Genomic DNA, 20,912 nt, shown 5'->3' with positions numbered 1-20,912 from the left:
GCTAACACTTTGATTTTTAGTTCCTTTTATCCAGCAGGACAGCTTTTTTGCTCTTTCAGAATTGTGTTGCAGTAAAGCATAGCTTTGATTCAGTGTCTTTTTGATTCTTTTAAGAAGGTGGAGGAGGTTCTGGTCAAGAAGGGGAGCAGTCGTCTCTGGGAGGTTTTTAATAGCCATTTCTCAGTGATACATGAATTGTAAATACTTAAATCACTATACGGATGAGTTGTTTTTTTCAGTGTGAGAAGGAAGGAGTTACCCTCTCATCAAATATGCTTTCAAGTGTAGGAAATATCTCAGAAGGCTGCAGGTGAGTGTTTAATGATGAGATTAGCAAGTCTGTTATAGCTACTGTCTGTGTCAAACTGTGCTATGCAAAAACCTCATTTTTATCTCCATTGCTGACTCTTGACTATCATCTGTAAAACTGCAAAAATCCCACTACTTTAAAACGTCAACTCTTCTAAAGTCAATGGTGGAACTTCAACTGACTTTAATGGAGTCAGAGTATGTTGTTTCAGGGAGTTAAGCTCAGCTCTGTGGATATAAAAGAAAAGCTGTGTAGCATCTGGTAAAAATAAGGGGGAGGGGGTAAAGGGGCTCATTAATTTTTTTAAAAGTATGGTTGGTGTTGAGTTTTTCATGCAGTGCTTTTTGTGTTTGCCTATATTGCCAGACACCCATGTTTATTGTAGTGCCTTATAAACATCCTTTGAAAAATATACTTAATATTTTTGTTACAATGCAGTCCTGGTTGTATTTCTTACTGGTACTGTGTTTTGTGTTTTTTGTTTTGACATCCTTTCTATGCAGTTTGGCTATTACTTTCTTGTTCTATTGACATTCATGATGTAAGTTGGAAGAATTTTTGCAAAGCAGAAGGAAGAAATTGTGGTTTCACCTACTGTTTAAGTGAAGCAAATTAGGAAAAGAAAAAACGTTGAAAAATTGTGTAAATTCATTCTGTTTTCCTCAAGCATTTTTTATCAGTATTTTGTGGCAGCTGAAATTTTTGACAGGACTAGACTCTGTATGACTCTCTTGGCCTCAGACTGCATATAATTATTCGGAGTACGCTGTTTCTCCTTGTAGGAAGCCTTATTACCCACAGGCAAATGTAATCTATCATCTTTTCCTTCAACAGTTCCCCTTTTCCCTCAACCCCAAAAGAAATCATAAAAGATTTATAAGGTTCTGCAGCACACAAAACCTGCTTCATTATCCTTAAATCAAGTGTATCTGATTGCAGAGCTCTTATTTTTATAAGAATTTTGGGAGCAGAGTATTTTACGGTTTTTGGTGTGCTTTTACTAAAGGTGAAATATGCATTTTTAAAACAAATTCTTCTGAGAGATATTGCTGCAAAGTAAAAGCCCGTTTTGTCAGAGGGGGAAAAAAAAAAAAAGGGATCTACCTTGAGATGTCCAAAAAGTATTCAAGCTGAAAAGATAACATCAATTCAGATAGTATGGTCTTATATATATATGTGTATATAGTGTTACCATCCTATCTTTCTGATGTAACATAACATCTTATTCACCTATTTTTACTGGCATGGCAGATGAAGTAGACAGCTTGTTGAATCTAGACGTCATTGTGTTCACCCCCTTTTGCCAGTAGATTAAATCTGATTTGGGACCAGTCAATATGAATAAGCACTTGATTTGTGCTTCCCATTTTCATTACTTCATCTTTACTTGCTGATCTTAATCTGTTACCATAATGACCGATTACACAGTTTTCTCAAGTCCTTCACAGCTGAACCATTTTGGTCTTCCTTTTATGTTGGTCTCTCAATCTTTTCTCTCTTTTCTTTCTCCATTTTGTACATCTACCTCTTCTCCTGTGCAGATAGAATTATTTTTTTTCCTGGTTGGATGTATTTCCTAAACTTTGTGGTATAGGAGAATATGTTTTCCAGTGAAATGCTGATTCATTTTTGCACTGCTTTAATGGAGATACTGGCTTTGTGTGAGAAATAACTGTAAGGATTTCAGTTTTTATTGGTAGTTAGCACATTTCACCCTCATTCTTAATTACTGGTTTGCTTATTTATCTCTTCAGTCAGACAGTAAATGTATAAACTCATACTATTTCAGCTTAGTTCACCTGTTGATGCTACAATATATATGTTAAAGATTTCTTTTTATAATGTTTGCTTAATTTTTTAATTATTTTTCATGGTTACCTTTATAGCTGAGAGTCTTGAAAATTGTTGTTGATGGCAAAATATGCCACTAAATCACAGCAGACTTCTGCTTTTGATAGAAGCAGCATTGTGTGTCCTCGTTGCCCCATGTAATTGAAATAATTCTCATATAAGCAATCTATTGGTGTCCTTAGCTACATTATTTATGTATGTATTTATAATTCTTTGATTTACTTTTCCACTTCTCTTGGTTTCCCTCTTAGGTGAAACAGGTTGTTAGCAATAAGATATTTTTAACATAAACGCAGTTGTTTGAGACTCTAATGTAGAGTTATTTGCTTCACAGAGCAGTTAAAGAATTAAGATGTCAATGTTTGCATATGTGGGTCTTGTCTTTATTTCTCTGTGGTCAGTTACTCCTAGTTCATTTATATAAGGCCAGCTTTTTTATCTCTCTTAATGATTTACATTTGCTTACTCTCTTTCTGCTTACTCAGATATACAGAAGATATTTGGTACTAGAGAAAATGGAAAAAAAATGTTTTTCATTTGAGTGGAAGGTAGAAGGCTTTTTCATTTTCAGGTTATTTGTTTGTGTATTTTCAGTCCAGACTTAAATTTAATCCTTCTCATCTCCTGTTTTATTTAGTGCCTTATTAACCTGTACGTCCCTTTAAAAAACACCCTTAAATATCTTCTATTCTAGCTACATATAATTTTTGAGAATATATTTTTTTTGTTCCAGCAGCAGAACTTAGTTGCGCCTGTGTTTATATCCCCTTTCTTTACATCCTCTCTCAGGAGTAATACTGAATTTTCGCTGCATTTAAATCACTTCAAGTTTTAGCTAGCAATATGAGTGTTTTAGTTCAGTAACTATTGTATTTTTGTGGTATTAGCAATTGCCCTGCCTAAATTTCCTCCCCCTTCTTCGAATTTTGTAAAAGAAAAACTTTAAAGCAAAGTCTTACAAATAGGCCGTTAATTCTTATTTCTGGAAGCACAAATCAATTTATTCTTTTTCAAAGAATAATTAAGGTTTTCGGTAAGATACTTGCATATTACATGAAGAAATCTTTGAATATAATTTATAGCAGTTTAAATGATCTGAAATAAGTTCTTAATTTCAGTGGGTCTCTTAATTCCTTTGCTAAAGAAAAGGTGGAACTTCAAAAATCCTGAGGCAAAATGCATGCAGGCAGGCACGAAAAGAATGAACAAGAGCCAACGCTTGTGAATATTGGAGAAGAGACTGGCAGCAATTTACATTTGAGTTGTCATTTGAAATTTAAATCATAACAGTGATCCTGCAGTGCAGAACAGAGGCAGATCTTTACGCCTGTTTAGGATCCAGGTATTTTCATGAGACTTTGTAGATTCAAGGAGTTATTCAAAGAAAAAAGAAATGGAGGAAAGCTTCAGGAAAAAAGTAGCCTACAAATAGCTATATTTAAGCTAGACATTAGACAGGATTATGAATCCTGTCTTACAAATCTTACGAATGGTAACATCTTAAAAATGGAAATAGAAACTTAATCAAGAATACTTATTTCTGATCAGGTTCACTAATTCCATTCCTATTTAAGTATATAATTTTAAAAAGATTTTTTTATAAAAGAATGTACTGGTCATTTTCACAAGTGGTGCATCTGTTTTTCTGGAAGCTCAAATTTTGGGAAAAATCTTACTTTCTTCTCTTCAAATATTATGAGACTTTCAGTCAGTAGTAACCTGTATGGCATTTGTCAAGGTGGCCATGACACATACGGGTTTAGACATCCGAGAGTTGTAAGCAGCAATTACGTTAGGTGTAAGGAAAAATATTTTAATAGCAAGAATAGTTAAGTATGGATACAAATTGATGTAAATACTGTGTTTCCCCAGAGACTGAAGGTTTTTGAAGAAGTTAGAGAAACATCTGCCGTAGTAAAGGTGATTTTGCTTTGAGTTGGGGAGGACATTGTGTTCACCCCTTCCAGTTCCACTTGTGAAGCTTCTGTTTTAATCACTTGATAAAAGTAGAATTAGGACAGTTTTTACTGACATATATTCATCATGTATTCAAGGATTTAGGGTGCAAAAAGTTTTAAAAAAACTCACCCAAAACAAAAAAAAACCCAACCAAAACAAACCCAAAACCCAACACCACCTTGTGTAGTGTAGTGGTAGAACAACAAAACCAGGTTGATTTTTATTAGCATCTTATAGCATTAGCATATTTATGAGGTTGGTTTGTAAGATCTAGTGGTGAAGCAAAAGGCACTTAAGTCAGATAAGCCTGTGTTCGGTAGGCAGCAAACCTGTTCAGCTCTGGAGACTGATACCTGAAAGGCATTTAACCCTGGGTTTTTTCCCTCCAGTAACTCAGTCTGAATATTTTTTTATTTATTTTTTGCATTCTCAATTGTGACAGAGCTTGGAGAAAGGAACTAGCAGAAATGTAAGGAGAAATATGAACTGTCTAGATAATGCTAAAGCAGAAGACAAGAAAAAATAATTTTCTTCATGAAAACTTGCATATTCAGATATAGCATTGATAGTTGTATTTTTTCTTTCTTGAAAATGAGAATAAAGATTTTCGATAGTGAAATCTAGACTATTTGTGTGAGTTGACAGATTCTTTAAAAATAAAGTTACCAACAGCAAGATGTAAGAGGGAGATGCATCATCATTACTAGAAAAATAAAGCAGTTTCATTATTTCTTTTGAAAGAATAAATGACAACAAAATGTATTCAGTATGAATGGTTCAGTTAATGGCTTTCCATGCTTCATTTATAACATACTCTTGTATAAAACTACTGAAATTATTGAAGTACCGAGTGCTAGAGGGACACATCGTTTTCTTTTAATGAGTATTCTCATCCCCAGTTGATTAGTTTTGGTTCTCTAAAAGGCACAGAGTTAGTATATACAATGTTCAAACTATTTGACTTTGAAATATGTTTCATTGGTGCAATCATTTTATGATTAGATTGTAGATAGAGCTATTGCTAAATTGCATCCACCTTAAAAGTCTGTTTCTTAAGGAATACAACATGGAAGGCACTCTATGAAAGCTGGAAAAATCATGTTCTTATGTAACTGAACATTTTTAATTCCTCTAGTGTTTATTACAATAACATCCATCCTGTTTACATGAGTTGACCCAAGGGAATTAATAAGGCAGTCATCAAACATTAGTTAATCTAAATAAATTCCATACTAATGCAACATTAATTAATGCTCACACGTATATTGTTATTGTTACATGTGTGATGTCTATAGTGGTGACACTTTGAAGTGTCCACTATCATGGATGTATTAGAGCTTTAATGTAACAGGACTGGGTATAATGAATTCCATGTTGCAGGCTCATTTGCTACTACACAGCAGGTGCTCCTGTGTATTTAACCATCTAAAAAGACAGTTTTAGGGAGGAGTTATTTACATAGAAAATTGATGTTGATAAAGTAGAATATAAGCTTTATTGCCATGTGGGATTTTCACAGTTGTGCATGCTGCACTTCAGCTTACATAAAAATTCTTGGCAAGTTTCTAGTGGCAAAATGTTAATTCCTTAGGTGTTCATTAAAATAACATTAATAATGAACTCTGATGTTCACGTTGATTTATTCTGAAACTTTATAATTAAAATTAATCAGATTCTATACTTAGGTAGAACAGGAAAATGGAATTTGGCCTTGTTACTTTATAATAGAACTGTTAATTCACTTAAATGTTAGGGTTTTTTGTGGAATTTAATGATCCTTTTAAATAAGGATCATGCAGTCAAACTTTGACCTAATAAGAGATTCCTGTGTGTCTATGTTGAAAAGTGGTTTGCTATATTTTGTGAGGAACAGGCTTATTTTTTGTTTACTGTTGTGATGGACTTGATAAAGCTAAAAAAATATTCTGCTTTCTAGTGAGCTGAATCTTGATTTTAAGAACACCCACAAGGGAAATCTGATAATTAAATCTACAAGGTTTCAGATAATGTCTGTACTTTAGATGACTGGATGGATGTTATTCAAGCTACCTGGAAGTTGTCAGTCTGTCATTATTAATTACTTGATAATGATATTTCTGTGTCAAAAGTGGAAGTGAAAAGTGTTATTATTACACTACTCTATCATTCTTCTCTACTGGAATAAAGAAAGGAGGCAGCTTTTATTGTCAAATAAATCTACTTTCTTCAGGAGTTGTGAGTGTTATAAATTTATGTGGCTTCAAAGAAACCATATACACATTCAAAGAGGGACTATATAAGACACCACATTTCGCTCATTAAGTCCCTCACCTACAATTGTTGGGGACTGTAGGAGCATTCTGGGGAAATATTCCTGTGTGTTCACCCCATTCTTTAGTTCTTTGGGTTTCTTCTTTCAGCTGCTGTTCAAGCCATGTTATCAAGCCTAGATGTACTTTGTTCTGACCAAGTAAACCCATTATTATATTCATTTACAGGTATTTATGCCTTTACTGGCAAGATTTGCCTTCAGGAAGCCCAGGCCTCTGTGAGCCATGTAAAAGTCTGGAGCAAAAAGATCTTTCCCTCAAGAAAGGAGGATCAGGCTAGGGAACACATGTTGAACTGTTCTTTCTTACTTGTTCAACAGACTATTTCTGCTAGACCACTTAGCAACTAAATACAGCTGCTTGTATTTGACACTGTACATGAGCATGCAATTAACTATCTCGAAGTGCCTATATTGCTAATAAAGCAATTTCCAGATTTATTATAGTTCCATTGATACTGGAATCCTGGTGTCATTATTCTAGTCAGTGGTGTTGCCTTTGCAGGTTTGTTTTGGGTTTTTTTTACCATTCGCATTGTGGGTTTTGCACAATTTCTGCTCTCTTGTCCAATCTGAGGATTGGAAATAAGAGTAAGGGATAAAAAATGCCTTGAGATAGAAGGGGAGAAATTGAGTGGTTGTCAGTAAAGCTATCTAGTACACAACTTCTGAGGCTGGTACGTTTTCCGTTTGTTGTATGTTGCCAAAAGAAGTCTGATATTTGTGACATATCTCTGAAAACTGTGTATGGATTTTGTTGTTGCTAGTGATAGCTGTCAGATCCCTTGTTTATACAACAGTTTATACAATGCCTTATACTGCAAATTTTGATCGCTTTGTAATTGAAACGTCATTTGCTTTCTTGTATAGATGTTATTTTTGTGTTATGTTTTTATATACTGTCTTGAGACATATGCCGTAATTTGTCAGATTAATCGTTAATCTGACTATACACCTTCTTTAGATAAGCACTCCTTTCAGGTACTTGTGCTCAATTTCCTAATGGGTATTTCAGCCCTGTAACTTGCTGTACAAACATGATCCAGTGATCAAGGAACTGTGAATTGTTGCTTGTGGCTAGATTTATTTTAAAAAATGTCTGTGCTTTTTTTATTGATAGAGGTTATACTCCATCAGTTTGCATTCTGCAAGCATAATGAATTCACCCAGATTTTTCTTGATAAAATGGTCTAGCAGGGTATGGTGGTGTCACTTGACTGTAAGACTGAGATCGATGCTGTTGGCTACTGCTGTTTCTGGTTTATGGATCTTGCAGCAAAGGCTAATGATATATGAAAGTGACCCTCTGTAAATAAACATTTGAACAGATAGGCTCCGCCTACTTTCTTCTTGCTAACTTGTAGCTTAGAAGACTGGGGCTTTCTTAGGTGATATTTTGTTTTGTCCTCATAACTAGAGCATTTACTATTTCTGTGCGGTCCAAGTCAGAATAAAGCTGGCAATAGTATGTCAGAAAGCAGGTATACACACACTAACATAGGACCTTTGGAGTGAGTCCTTGTTTGGGTTAGCATAACCTAGATTTTTTTTTGCACGATATGGATTTTTTAGGGAAGGTACCTACCTGCCATCTGGTTTTCTTGAAGACATCCATCTTGTTCAGAATAGCAGATTTCAGGCTGCTGTAGTCCATGAAATAAATGGTATTCAGTTATGTGTATGGAAACATGTTTCAACACTCTAGTTGTGGGGTAGGCAAATATTCCACTGCTGCTGTGGGTCCTGGGGTGTTGTATCTGTCTTTCAGAGCACTGGAGTGGCCCATTTGGGTTACAGAGTGCCTGGCATGACAAATGCCCAGGAAGCTGATTGTGATAGTATAGCAGACCTGTGAGGTGCGGGATTGCTGCTGCTTCTGTGACCCTGCTGTTCTAACATTTGCCTATTGATATGTTGGTCTGAAACTGCAGGTCTTTCAGGACAGGTCCAAGACAAACCAGATTCATTAATGTATGCTTCACTATTTAGGGCAAGAAACAAAGGAAGAAACATTCGTGTGTATGTGAATAAATACCCAGTAGTGCTCATTTAACAAGATGTATCAAAATGATTTTGCGTCTCTTGACGTGAGAGTTATTTTATCATGTTGCTTAGCCTACGTTCATTAGAGTGTCTAACATTGAAAATATTAATGTTGTACAGTTCTCCATAAATTAGGAGTACATGGTACAAGAAATACATTTGAACATTTGTGCAATTTGAGTAGTTACATCAGTGCCAGGACCATGTTCACGCACCATACATACACATACTTGAGGGCAGTGGGTCAAGGTAAAGCATAGGAAGTACAGAGTAAGAATAGCTGAAATCTTTTGGGAGGGTGATACCTGATCCTAACAGCTCAGGCCTTCTATTACGACCAGAATGCTTAAACATTAAACCTTAAAAACAACATTGAAATGAAGCAGTTAGCTTCTTCCTGCAGTATAAAAGTCACTCAGCTCCAGAATGACACTGCATTTTTGGTTTCATTTTATAATTAGCAAAATGTATTTTCAAACTGTGCATTAAAAAAATCCAGCACTGTAGAAGATGACCAGAAATGCAAGAACCCATGTAGTAAAGAAATAAGAAACTGAAGTGTGGAGATTTAAGATGAGTCTTAAAAAGACAAGTAATGTTTTGAATAGGAAATAATTTATGCAAAATATGTTACAAAATCTATGATGCTAAATAAATAACCAATACAATGTATTCTGTTTTGACACTTTGTTTCCACTTAAAAGATAGTGAATGCAGATTCATTTGTTAACAATATTTTGAAGCTATTTTTCTTTATATTTGCTTTATATTTTGTACAAACAGTTGAACTAATTTTAAATTTCAGTCTTCTGCTTTGAAGCTACAGGAAAATATGGTGGGATAAACATTCAGAAAAATAGATTTGTGGTTATATATTTTCTCTTTATTATAAAAAAGTTGCTTCACCATATGAAACTTTTTTCTCCTATACTTTGGAAGGCTCATGTTCCCTTTTATATTTACCAAGTCAGCATATAATATTTTTCTAATTTCTGTAATCTTTTATGATTACAACATGAGGGTAGTGTTATAAAAGTTATTCTCATACAGTATTGAGAAGTCTTGAAGATTTAAAACCAAAGAATGGGATATAGGAATGCTTCAATCCAGATATTAAATAGTAGACAAGCAATGTAGTAATTTTTAAGGACTTAATACTACATTTTTTTTATGTTTGTTTAGAGATTTTTGGGGTTTTTTTCTTTGTTTGATGTATCGCAATGTTAAAGGACTATTAACCTTTAACATTTGATCCAAATTACTGTGTATTTCAGCAAAGTAGAAGTTTCTTACTTAAGAATAACATTTTACATTCTAAGATTAGTATAACTCCAAGGTCTTGTCTCTGTTGCCACTTCCATCAGCAGCTATCTTTGACAGAAGCAGGTTTTGGGCCTATTTGTCTTTAAGTAGAAATACAAATGCCTGATTTGGCAGGCTCTGCTTTCACAGCAGTTTTTGTAAAGACAGCTGCCTGTTGAAGTCTCCTGTCCATATTGTCTTGCAGAACAGTGAGACTTAACAAAACATCATCAGTGTCAGCTAGCAGTTGCATATGTAAACTTTGTTCTTAAAATATATCTGTTTATCATTACATTCTTCTGATTTAGAAATCAGGCTGTATTTCAAGGCAACAGGTAAGTTTGAGGAGAATTTTATTTTTTTTGTAATTTTCATTTATAAGAAAACTTGGCTATGTATTTTAAGAATTTCTTAGAAGTCTGAATAGTTTAACCCTCCTTTTGGTTAATGCATTATTTCTGGAACCAGTAGATAAAATTCTACACATTAAACACAGTAAAAATGATGCATATTCTGCAAAGGACAGAATTTTAGATTAAAGTTTTCTGGGCACAAAAGCAGTAACAAAATGATCCCTACAAAACAGAGTAACTTAACACAAGAAATAACCTTTGTTAATTTGAGACTTTAGAAACTGAAACTTGTAAATTAAGATGTAATTAAATTATGGTTCTGTACATACCAGCTGTTCTTGGTAATTGAAACTTTACAATATGAAAAATACATTACATCTGTACAGTTTATACAGGTAGGTAGGATGAGTTTTGAAAAAGATCCACTTAAAGGGTCATACTCTGAAGTCAGAAAAATACTGCACAACTTAACTAATTACAAATTGTAGAGTTGAAACAATTATTCTTTGTGATTAATTTTTAATTTGAAAAGGGATCCTAGAATCCATAATATTATGTCTTCTCATTTCTGTCCATACATAGAATTTGGTTGCGACCTCTGCTACAGGGAAAACAAAAACAAAAAACCAACAAAAAACCACCAGTTAAGCCAGCTGCTGACTGTGTTCCTTGATTCGTGCTGCTGTTGTTATTGTGCTCAGATCCAGATCAGTTTCTAGGTGTGTTTCCACTGTTTCTTCCTGGTTATTGGAGTCATAGGGCTTGTGAGCAAGCAGTTCATGATGTACTCCACAGTAACTTATCGTGGGCTGATCATATGCAAGAAATGTTGACACATTCATAGACAGTGGTATCTAGGGGAAAAGCAAAAATGAAACCCAGCCAGTTACCAAAAGACATAATCAAATTGTACCTACCTGAATCTGATGTTGAAGAAATTGACCGTCTAAAACCACTGGCTAATAGAAATACAGTGCTGCATGTAAACAATCTCTCTATCCCTCTACTTCCTCCACTCCACCCAAACCCTAGTCTTTACTAGGGTGTTTTAAGCCAAACTGCTACCACCTTTGATCATGTGGCCTAGAGCCAGGTGTGTGCTTGAATGTATTTATGAGGATTAAGATATGATTGAACTCAAATTATCTTTAGAATGTAATTAGCCTCTTCTAAAATCAATCTATCAGGGAGGAGAAAGAGGAGTGTCTTAGTTGGGGGTATATGAAATATTTCAAATGAAATTTAAATGACTTTTCAAGTTTAGAGCTGTTAGTGGATCTTCTTTGAGTACGTCAGTGGGTGTGCTACCTTTGAACTGCTGGGAAATACTCTCAGATGACACGTTTCCTATTATTTATAACATAAGCATTGATTTCAATCTATCAGCTTGCAGTAAATACTGGACCACGGTAGATGATTGCTTCATCCACTGTTATGCTATGGTAGCTCTGGAAGCTTCACTGTTGCATGTTTAAGTCAAACGTTTTAGGCTGAAAAGTTTTATTACATATTTTTTTACTATTGGCAATTTTGAACATACTTCAGCACAGAATTATTTACAATACACTGTAGAAACAGTGGTGAAACAAATGCAGATTTTGAATTTGTATTTGTACTATTAGATTTTTTTTTTACATATTAAGAAAATTGAAGGATAGAAAAGGTGACTATGTTGTAATGGCTGTGTGAGTCATACATTAAAGTCTTTAAAACCCAGACTTCTGTTTTTTTGAAAATCAGTGATATGCAGACCTGTTATAGAATCATAGAATGGTTTGGGTTGGAAGGGATCTCAAAGATCACCTGGTTCCAAGACCCCTGCCATGAGCAGGGACACCTTACACTAGACCAGTGGATGGGGCTCAAAGCCCCATCCAGCCTGGCCTTGAACACTTCAGGGATGGTGCATCCACAGCTGCTCTGGGCAACCTGTGCCAGTGCCTCACACCTGCACAGTAAAGAACTTCTTCCTAATATCTAGTACAACTCTACCCTCTTCCAGTTTAAAGCCATTCCCCGTTGTCCTGTCACTAGAGGCCCCTGTAGAAAGTCCCCCTCCAGCTTTCTGGCAGGCCCCCTTTAGGTACTGCAAGGCTGCTCTAAGGTCTCTGCAGAGCCTTCTCTTCTCCAGGCTGAACAACCCCAACTCCCTCAGCCTGTCTTCATAGCAGAGAAACTCCCCGATAGTTTCTTCTGACCTACACCTTTTGTCTTGTTACATCTTTTTCCCCTCCTTAAGTGTATCCCCTTCTGTCTCTATTTCCTAGAATGGTCAGGATCTGACCACCTGCCATATTTCTTTTCAGAGTAAGTATTTGGGTGAGGAGACTTCTTGGTCACTGCAGTTTATACCACGGCTCATTTGAAACCATCAGTGAAGCTGCTACCAACAGTTGCTTTATTGCTGTCTGGGTGTGCTGGATCACTTTGAGGTTCTCGGGTTATACTCCTGGAATAGATATTAACCCTTGTGGCATGGTGACTAAACACAGAACATCCCTGTTTCTATTTCCTCCTTTGCATTTTTCCTTACTATTTTCCTCCTGACAGTAGTAAGTGTCTCAGTAAAAGTTTTATCTCTGTAAACCTCCTATACTTTGAACTTTTTTTAAACTCAATTAAGTAATACCATTATATTTGTAATGATAGCTCTTATCTCTTTGACAGCAATTCTAGAGTAAAAAAACACGGCATTGTTTAATTACTAGTGTTGTGTGAACTTCATATTGTTTGGAGTTCAGGTTCAGATAAGTACCCAAAAAGCCTTGGCTTATCTCAGATTTACAGTTGAGAAGCCTTAAAATTGCAACTGCTATTCAAGGAAGCATCTATCCTGCAAGCTGTTTTCCATTGCATGGTATTAAATATTTGTAGCGTGTGTGTGGCGGTAAAAGTTCCAGCAACCCATTAGCTTTTCAGTAAGGAAGTCTAAAACTCCAGGCTTGTTTTATATAGAAAATGTAGCTAAAAGGTTGCATTTACAAAACTGTATAGCAAACTAGAATTTTTTTTAAAATAATTCTGTTTGGTCCTGATAAGAATTTAATCCAGTGTTTGGGATGTTGATGTTTTTGCATTTATGTTTTGATCCTCACTGGTAGTTGAAAATTTACCACAGATTAAAAAGAAAGGGTGGTTTTTTGTGGTTTGGTTGGTTGGTTGCTTGGGGTTTTTTTTAATGAGAGTGAGAATTTGGTTCTGGCTTTTCTCTAGCAATTTCAGAGTCCTGCAGGAAATACATTAATTTATCCAGACTGCAGAAGTATATTCACTGCTAAACAGATGTGAACTGGTTGGGGAGGGGAATTCTTCTAGTTAGAGATTAGTATCTGGGCAATCAGCAAAGATGGGAAAGGTTCTAGGAAAGGCATGCAGCATTTATTAAGCTTCTGGTGTTGTGGCTGTGTTCTTATCTGATTGCTTGACATTGGCTTGGCTTTCATAAGAAAGGGAATGGCATTTTCCCCCTCAATTTATTGTACTTAGAATTAGAGGCAATATTTTCAGCCCAAGAATTTTGGTATTTTGTTAATTTTGTTAGATTTAATGGGCATGGGGAATTCAAACCTCCTGGGGGGATTTCAGGATGCAACCACAGAATCCTGCAAACGAAAGGGTGGAAACTTAAAGGCATAAGGGCATAGCCACAGATCTGGAGTGGCTTAAGAATGCAGGCATGGGAAAATACAATAGGGCAAAGGAATATTATGCATGGAGATGGCAAAGATAAGAAGCTGAAAAACAGAAGACCATGAACAGCAGGCATGAAAATAAGTAAACCAGGTTGTACACTGAAATAGGAGAATAAAATGAGCTGAAAGATGGATGGAAGTGATGGAGTTGTGATGTATAATTCTGAAAATGTACAGAATATAGGAATGCCATTATAACATAGGTATGGGAATATAATATGTCAGCATATGATCAACATATAAGAATGAAATCTATTGCATATAGAAGTCAGTGAAATTCTGCTATTGGCTTCAGGGAAAAAAAAAAAACCCAAGAAAAAAACAAGAAACCACAAAACCAAACAAACCAAAAAACCAGCCCCTGTAATATATACCAGTGAACCATAAAGGTTTTATTGGAATGAATCAAAATTAAATGCTTTATTCATGACCACTGTGAAGAATCCTGTTGTTTCAAATGAACCCCAAACCAAACCTGATCCTTTACCATCTATTGGTTTTTCTTTGTGATGTATTTACCATATTACTCAAATTTATTGGAGGTTAGATTTTAAATAGTACTATTTTTGAATCCTTATGCATGTAAAACAAATACGCTTGGAAGGAATAAAATACCTTGGGTTTATTAGTTAAAGAATACATTAGAATAAATTATAATTAATGTATTGAAGAAATCTTATCTAAATTGACTTTCATGAATCTTAACAACCTGATTTCAGACCTTGAATTACAAGTGAAGGCAGTTTCTGTCTTCATTTAGGAACCCCCTGAATTCCTTGTTTTCCTGCTGTTTCCTATAGCTGTGAACCTCACTATTGAACATTATTCTGAGCAAAGTATCACTGAACCCATTTTATTCATATTTACTAGCCAATATTTCCAGGATATCTTTGATACTTCTCTGAATACCCTTGCTTCCCACAAACTTTCTTATTGGCAGATACTTTGCTCCTTTAGTGGTTCCTGTTTTCTTCCAATACCCTAGGCAGGTCATGGAATATTTGAAGTCCTTCACAGGGTTCTGGTTTTTTGATAAAGTTGCACAAGAATTACCTGAACACTCATTCAAGCTTCTTAACTGGCTTCTCCTTGAAGCTGAGTCCCTGTTCTGTATGGAGTCTTAGGAGAGGACTATAGCGAGATTATTCTGTACCTTTGCCTATGCCTCCTGCTCCTGTGCCCCTGTGTTTAAATCCTCTCTGTGATTTAGGCAGGTCTTGCATGTAACAAGTCCCTTATTTTTTCTTTCAAGAAGCATGTCCACTGGCTTTCTGTGAAAGCCCTAAACCTGTCTGGTGGGTATGGTTATGAAAAGAAATTACCTATCTGACCATGATCTCATCCCATTGCTTTCACTGCCTGCTGCTTCAAGCATCTATTTACTTAAAAGTGCTGTACTGATATGGAGAAATAGTGTGAAATGGGGACAATGGACATCGATTGTGATTGTATATGTCTGCTCAAGGAATGTGGGTATGGTGACTAGTCATGGGTGCGGTGTCTGGTCACATAGGCACACAGCCTTGAGGAGACGCCTACAGTTTTGAGGAGACGCCTGCCCTTCTTCCTCTAACAAAAGGGGCTATTTTAAAAAAGAATGAGAAAAGGATGAGAGATATTCCAATGCTGTCTAGAGGGAGTGAGTGCTAAGTCTCCTTGCTGAAGAAGATCGGATGGTCACAAGAACATGAATCACCTACAAACCTGCAAGACCACCACATTCCAGGCAACAGACTGATAAGCTAATTAACATACGAAGCGAGAGTAAGCAGTTTAGGTAACGAATATGTATAGGCGTTAATTGAATATTCATTTGTTTTATTGTATAAATGTGAGATGGTTCGTCACTTCGGGCATGCACGCTTGTGGAGGAGCGATCCCCCGTGCATCTGCACGCAATCAACATACCTACTTTATAACTTTCGAGTTATAGAGTCTAATTCCGTACGTCAGTACGGTGAAAACAAGGAGGGTAATTAAATTCAAGCTTCTTTTAAAGGAATAGGTCATAGCCGATTTGCGATGGTCATGGATTTACAGTTCATATCCTCCTAGCTGCTCTACTAAAATATATCTCACCCATGGGAGTAAGGTTACCAGAAGTTACTTTTTGTTGTTATTGGTATTTGCATACACTGTGAGGAGGCCTTACTGTAAGGCGACGAGTACCTCAGATTAAACTGTGGTCCCTTTAAAGTGCTGAAACTGGATGGCTGCTAAAATTGCTGGTTACTTTTAAAGATCTTAGTTTTTCTTTAAACTTCTAAATTCTTAAGTGGTTGTTCTTTAAAACTTGTGTCTACGTATTTCAACCTTTCAAAGTCTAAATTCTAAACCCTGGAAAAGGGCAATATATTGTTAGATCAGCTGGTGAGAACTTTGGCATGAAATGTCATAAGGCATTGGTATTAACTTGCCCAGCTTTACTTACGGGTGGCAGGGAGGAGTTGTGCAAGTTAAGGAATGCAAAGGGAATGATGTTTTCAAGCTTTTTCTGCTTCTTTCAAAATTCATTTCTACTCAATTCAGGCTGTACTTAAAAACCTACCAAAAGCGTAAGCAGTAACAATAGCTTTTTCAAATAGCAAAATTTTTCTTCACACAAATGTTAAATTAATGCCCTTTTGGTGAGAAAGAATTGTGTTTTCTATTCAAAGGGCACATCTGTCCACATATTGTGTGTGACTTCAACGTGAATATTTCTGTGACTCAAGAACACTTAGTTTTCTTCTCCTGTGATTTTCCTTCTCTGCAGTAAATCTAGGCAATAAAGTACAGTAGTGATATAGTTCATGTGCTTTGTTTGGGTTTGGTATTTTTTCTATTCCAACGTGTTCACCTCTGGTTACCTAAATTGTGGTCCCACATTGTGAGAAATAATGCAACTGAAACCAAACATGTATTATTATGCATCTGTTTTGTGCCCAGTCTTGACTGCCATGTTACAGTAAACATGTCCTAACTGTACATTCTTATCAGAGAAAGACAAGAGTGAGGAAGCAAAGGACAGATGAAAAGTCTGCATCACATCTGTGTTTTAAGCTTTTTAAACCATCTCTTCAATCACACTGAATGTGAGGACCACTTGTCTCCATGGCAATATAAGAAACTTACTATTTCAAAGCTCCTGTTGAAGTAGCTGCTGCTTCTAGACTTGTTCTAGTGGCTGAATGCTCTATGTTTATATTGATACCAAAAAACCCCCACAAACTTTAGTAAGTGCATGATTAGAATTATAGTCCATCAGTAATAATATTCTTACCTGTTCAATGTTTAACATTAATGGTAAGTAATGTATGATGCAGCATATTCCCGGAGAGAGAAGGGTGGTGTTAAAAAGTAAAAATCACCTTTAGAAACAAAGGCCAGTACTTTTGAACCTTTGTGTTGCATGTAAACAGTAAATGATTTTTTGTCTTTTTCCTGAGGGATGGGAGAGAGTACAGAGAGCATTCAACCACTGTCGGGCTCCATGGGAAAACCATGCAAATTTTTTTAAAGATATTTCAATGTAGATTTGGTATCTTAATTGTAAAGTAGAAGCAATTGGCAAATATTTTTCAGTAAGTTGAATATACTAGTTTTGGCAATGACCTTTACCAGTTTTTTGAAATGCAAGAGTGAACAGCTGCTAACAGCTGCTACAGAGTATCACCTCCTTCTTTTTAAAAGGTAGAAATAAGGAAGAGGAGGAAGCAGAATAAAAAGGTTTTATTTTTCATTCTGATTCAGATTGTCGGGGTTCAGACTAATAATGAGCTCTGGTTTCCTAGTTGCTGGACATATTGTCTTGCATGCTAGTTTTCTTAAAATTTGAACAGGTTGACATTTGCTTACCGCCTTTCCTTCCTGCAAGGAATGTGGCATTCATGGGAGGAGAACAACTTGCAACTTGATTAGCTTTAATTGCTTGCTTGGCTTTGAAAGCAGTATGTATTACATCTTATTTTAGTTAGGCATTCATGCTAGCTATTAATGTTAAAAAATGAACAAGTTATAAATACTGTTCTGTCTGCCAAAGTAAATATCTGCCTTTCTTTTCTGAGTATTTTACGTGTTTGAGTGGGTGGGTTGTTTTTGTTTGGTTATTTTGGTTGGGTGAGAATTTTTTCTTTTTTTAACTGTAACAGCCTGCAGTTTTGAATTTACTTTTTAATAACAGTCCTTAAATTCTAGTGTAGTAAATTGTATTAGGGAAGTAGGCATGGGAGTGTATGATTATGAGTAAAAAATTATATCCTTTCAGTTGATGCATTGTTTGAAATTTGCTTCATAATATTAATAATGAAGTGCATATTGCCCTAAAGTATTTCTAAAAATGTTATTACAATTAGATCCGTATCTCTTGACACTACTCTCTTTAGGGTTCTCATTTGTTTTTCATTGGTATACAAAACTTGGTGTTTATTGATAGACCGAAGGAATAATTACTGAAGTACAATTTAAAAAATACAGCTCTGAACTTTGTGGGATTAAAAGTAAGTCAACAAAGATAAAAGTTTTTACTTTGAACTGAATCCATCATTTAGCCAGTATCTAAAGTATTAGATAGCAAGCCTTTGCTACATATGGGAAAAGGTAGCTATTTTTGTCTTAGTAAGTTTGTTGCAGCTTGGAGAATCTGACTGTCATACTGTATCTTAGTTATAATTCGTTATTTAGCAATCATTAGATAATCTTTAAATATGGAGAATTTGCATGAATAAAAAGCATATAAAAAAAGACATCTTTGAAAAGTAAGTAATGTATTTGTAGAGACGTCTCAAACAGAGTATGTTTGTAAGCCACCCATACGTAGATGTGTATATATTGTACGATTTACACTTAAAAGTCTTGTGGATGAGCTCTAAAAGAGTTCAGTGCAACTCCTTCCCTTCTCCTCTGAAAGCTTTAGAGTACTGAAAAGGACTGGAATTCATTGGTATATGCAGAAGGAAAGAAAGCTGAATGGAAGAAACCGATGAGATTAATCTGATTTATATTATAATTTGTTTCATCTTACAGATTTTCATTAAGCATATTTGTTTTGGTTGATAGTTAAATTGTTTGGCCCATCATAGGGCTATAAGTAGGTTTTTTTGAGGACTTTATTCCTCAGAGGTTAGATTCTTATATATTGGATAGGCTTGTGTTGAGTGTGATTAATCTGATCTTATTTTCGTTATCCTTCTCTAATTATTTTAATGTAACAAGCAATTTTAAAATCCCTTAAGTGCTATAACAGACAATCTCATTACTTTTCATCAGGATTGTTTACAGAGAAATAAACCAGTGTAAAATAAATAATGTGGAATAAACCAGAAGTTGAAGTATTACACGCTCCATTCAGACCACAATACAGACCCTGAAGAAGTCACAAGCCTACCTTAAGAAATAGAGGGTATTTTTGTTGATAAAATCTTAGCTTCTTGTTTACTTTTGGTGTGCGAGCGGTAGGGAATGTTATACAGCTTTTGCATCTAACTATAAGGAATAGGTTCTAACTTTAGTGAAAGCTACAGTTCTTAAAGCTCCAACAGTGGAGGCTTTAAGAAATGTCAGGAAATTTGATAACACTGATGATATAGATGTCTCCCTTTTTCCAATTTGCTCTTTCTCTCTCTTATTTCCCAGCTGTTAACCCCTTCTTACTTCTCTTGATTTATTGTTTTCCCTGTATTTCTGTCTTTAAGAGGAAGCATCCTTCTTATTACTGACCATATTAATAATTTGTGTAACCTCTCCATCTTCCAGTTATATTGCTGTTGGCTGCCTTTAATTTATTATCTCATTCACCTTGGCTTTTCTTTGTATTCTACTGTATCTCTTTGGCTACTCTCCAGTAAGGTGCCAGAGTGCTCTTTTTCCTTAAGTGTCGTAGCCCAGAATAGGCTTTCTTGATTGCAGGAAAGGAGACAGGAAACCCTGGTGGTGCCGAGACAAACTCACAGTGAATCCACCTGCTGTTTTAAATCTTGAGCATTAGCTTTTAGCCCTTGATGTTTAAACAGTTCTCCTCCTGAATGGACTGTGAATGTAGGTTTCATAGCTGCTCCTGCCAGCTGTAGCATGCAATTGTGACTAGTCTACTAGAATAAGCTGATGAGACATCCACGTAGTTAATCTAGTATTTGTATAAATTGGAGCTGTATGGGCCAACACATGCCTGGGCTGAAAGATTTATAGATTTGAAGGGAAAAGAATGTGCATTATCTCCAAGAGCAAAGAGAAGGTCTTATTTACTCTGCTATTTTGATTTTTCTTTCTCAAAATTTGGGGTGTAGAAAACTGAGTTTAACACAAACCTGATGTATTTCATTTGAATTCTATGTTAGTGACAGCTTGAAATTAAACTGAGGCACCAATTTAAAAACCACAAAAAACAACCAAAACCTGATGCTCTCAATCCTCTTCTGAATTTTCTGGAGAAGAGGTTTTCTAATCACATCTATATCTGACAGAATCCTGTCCAGTGTTCTTGTAACTGAAGAGTCATCATGCCCTCTCAGCAATGCAGGTGTGCTGGCAAAGCCCTTCATGCAGATGCAGCCAAGCTTGATTTTATTAGCTTAGCTTGTATCACTCAGGATGTTCTTCAGCTCGTGCAGGAGATCTGCTGTTAGACTGTTCTGATGACTATGATTGCTATTACAGCGCTCTCAGCTGACTTGCAGTAATATTGAGGCATTTGATGGTCAGTGATATGTTATATCAGGAGTATTTCTATGTAATAAAGTCTCAAGTTCCAGGAGCCTTAGAAAGTGTGTAAGAAAGGTTAAAAAGCCAATAACCCCCCTACATCAACCTCACCTTACCCTTCTCTGATACCTCTTTGTACCGTTGCACTATTTTGTGAGGCAATGCTGACCAGTATTTTAGGTTGGCCAAAGCATACGTAGATATGTATGGCATGTATGAATTCATTTAAAAGGCACATCAGGAAAATATATCTTTACACGTACGAAACTACTTATGAGGAATGAGAATGTTAAGTGTGTGTGTCTGTCTTTATTTTCAACAGTGTGGCAATATAAATGCCTCTTTTTACATTTTAAACAATCAGTTTCCGTGGAGTAGTGTCCCCTTGTGCACAGTGTTCTCAAATTAATAAATTA

General features: G+C 35.7%; 2 protein-coding genes across 3 annotated transcripts in view; one reads left to right on the top strand and one right to left on the bottom strand.

Moving 5' to 3' along the window:
• The window catches only part of CTNNA3 (catenin alpha 3), a 507,496-nt gene that overhangs the window by 151,507 nt on the left and 335,077 nt on the right, over positions 1-20,912 (top strand). The gene's annotated exons all lie outside the window — the stretch shown is intronic.
• The window catches only part of LRRTM3 (leucine rich repeat transmembrane neuronal 3), an 86,601-nt gene continuing 75,026 nt past the window's right edge, over positions 9,338-20,912 (bottom strand). Inside the window, exon 3 of one of the 2 annotated variants that reach the window (XM_037399923.1) lies at positions 9,338-10,980. In XM_037399923.1, the coding sequence (XP_037255820.1) occupies positions 10,771-10,980 (210 nt within the window). In that variant the 3' untranslated portion in view covers positions 9,338-10,770. The remainder of the gene's footprint in view (positions 10,981-20,912) is intronic. The other variant, XM_037399922.1, reaches the window with a different exon arrangement.

This window comes from Falco rusticolus, chromosome 9 (genome assembly GCF_015220075.1).
Source record: "Falco rusticolus isolate bFalRus1 chromosome 9, bFalRus1.pri, whole genome shotgun sequence".
Lineage (NCBI taxonomy): Eukaryota > Metazoa > Chordata > Aves > Falconiformes > Falconidae > Falco > Falco rusticolus.
This window is presented reverse-complemented; position numbering and strand designations above follow the sequence as displayed.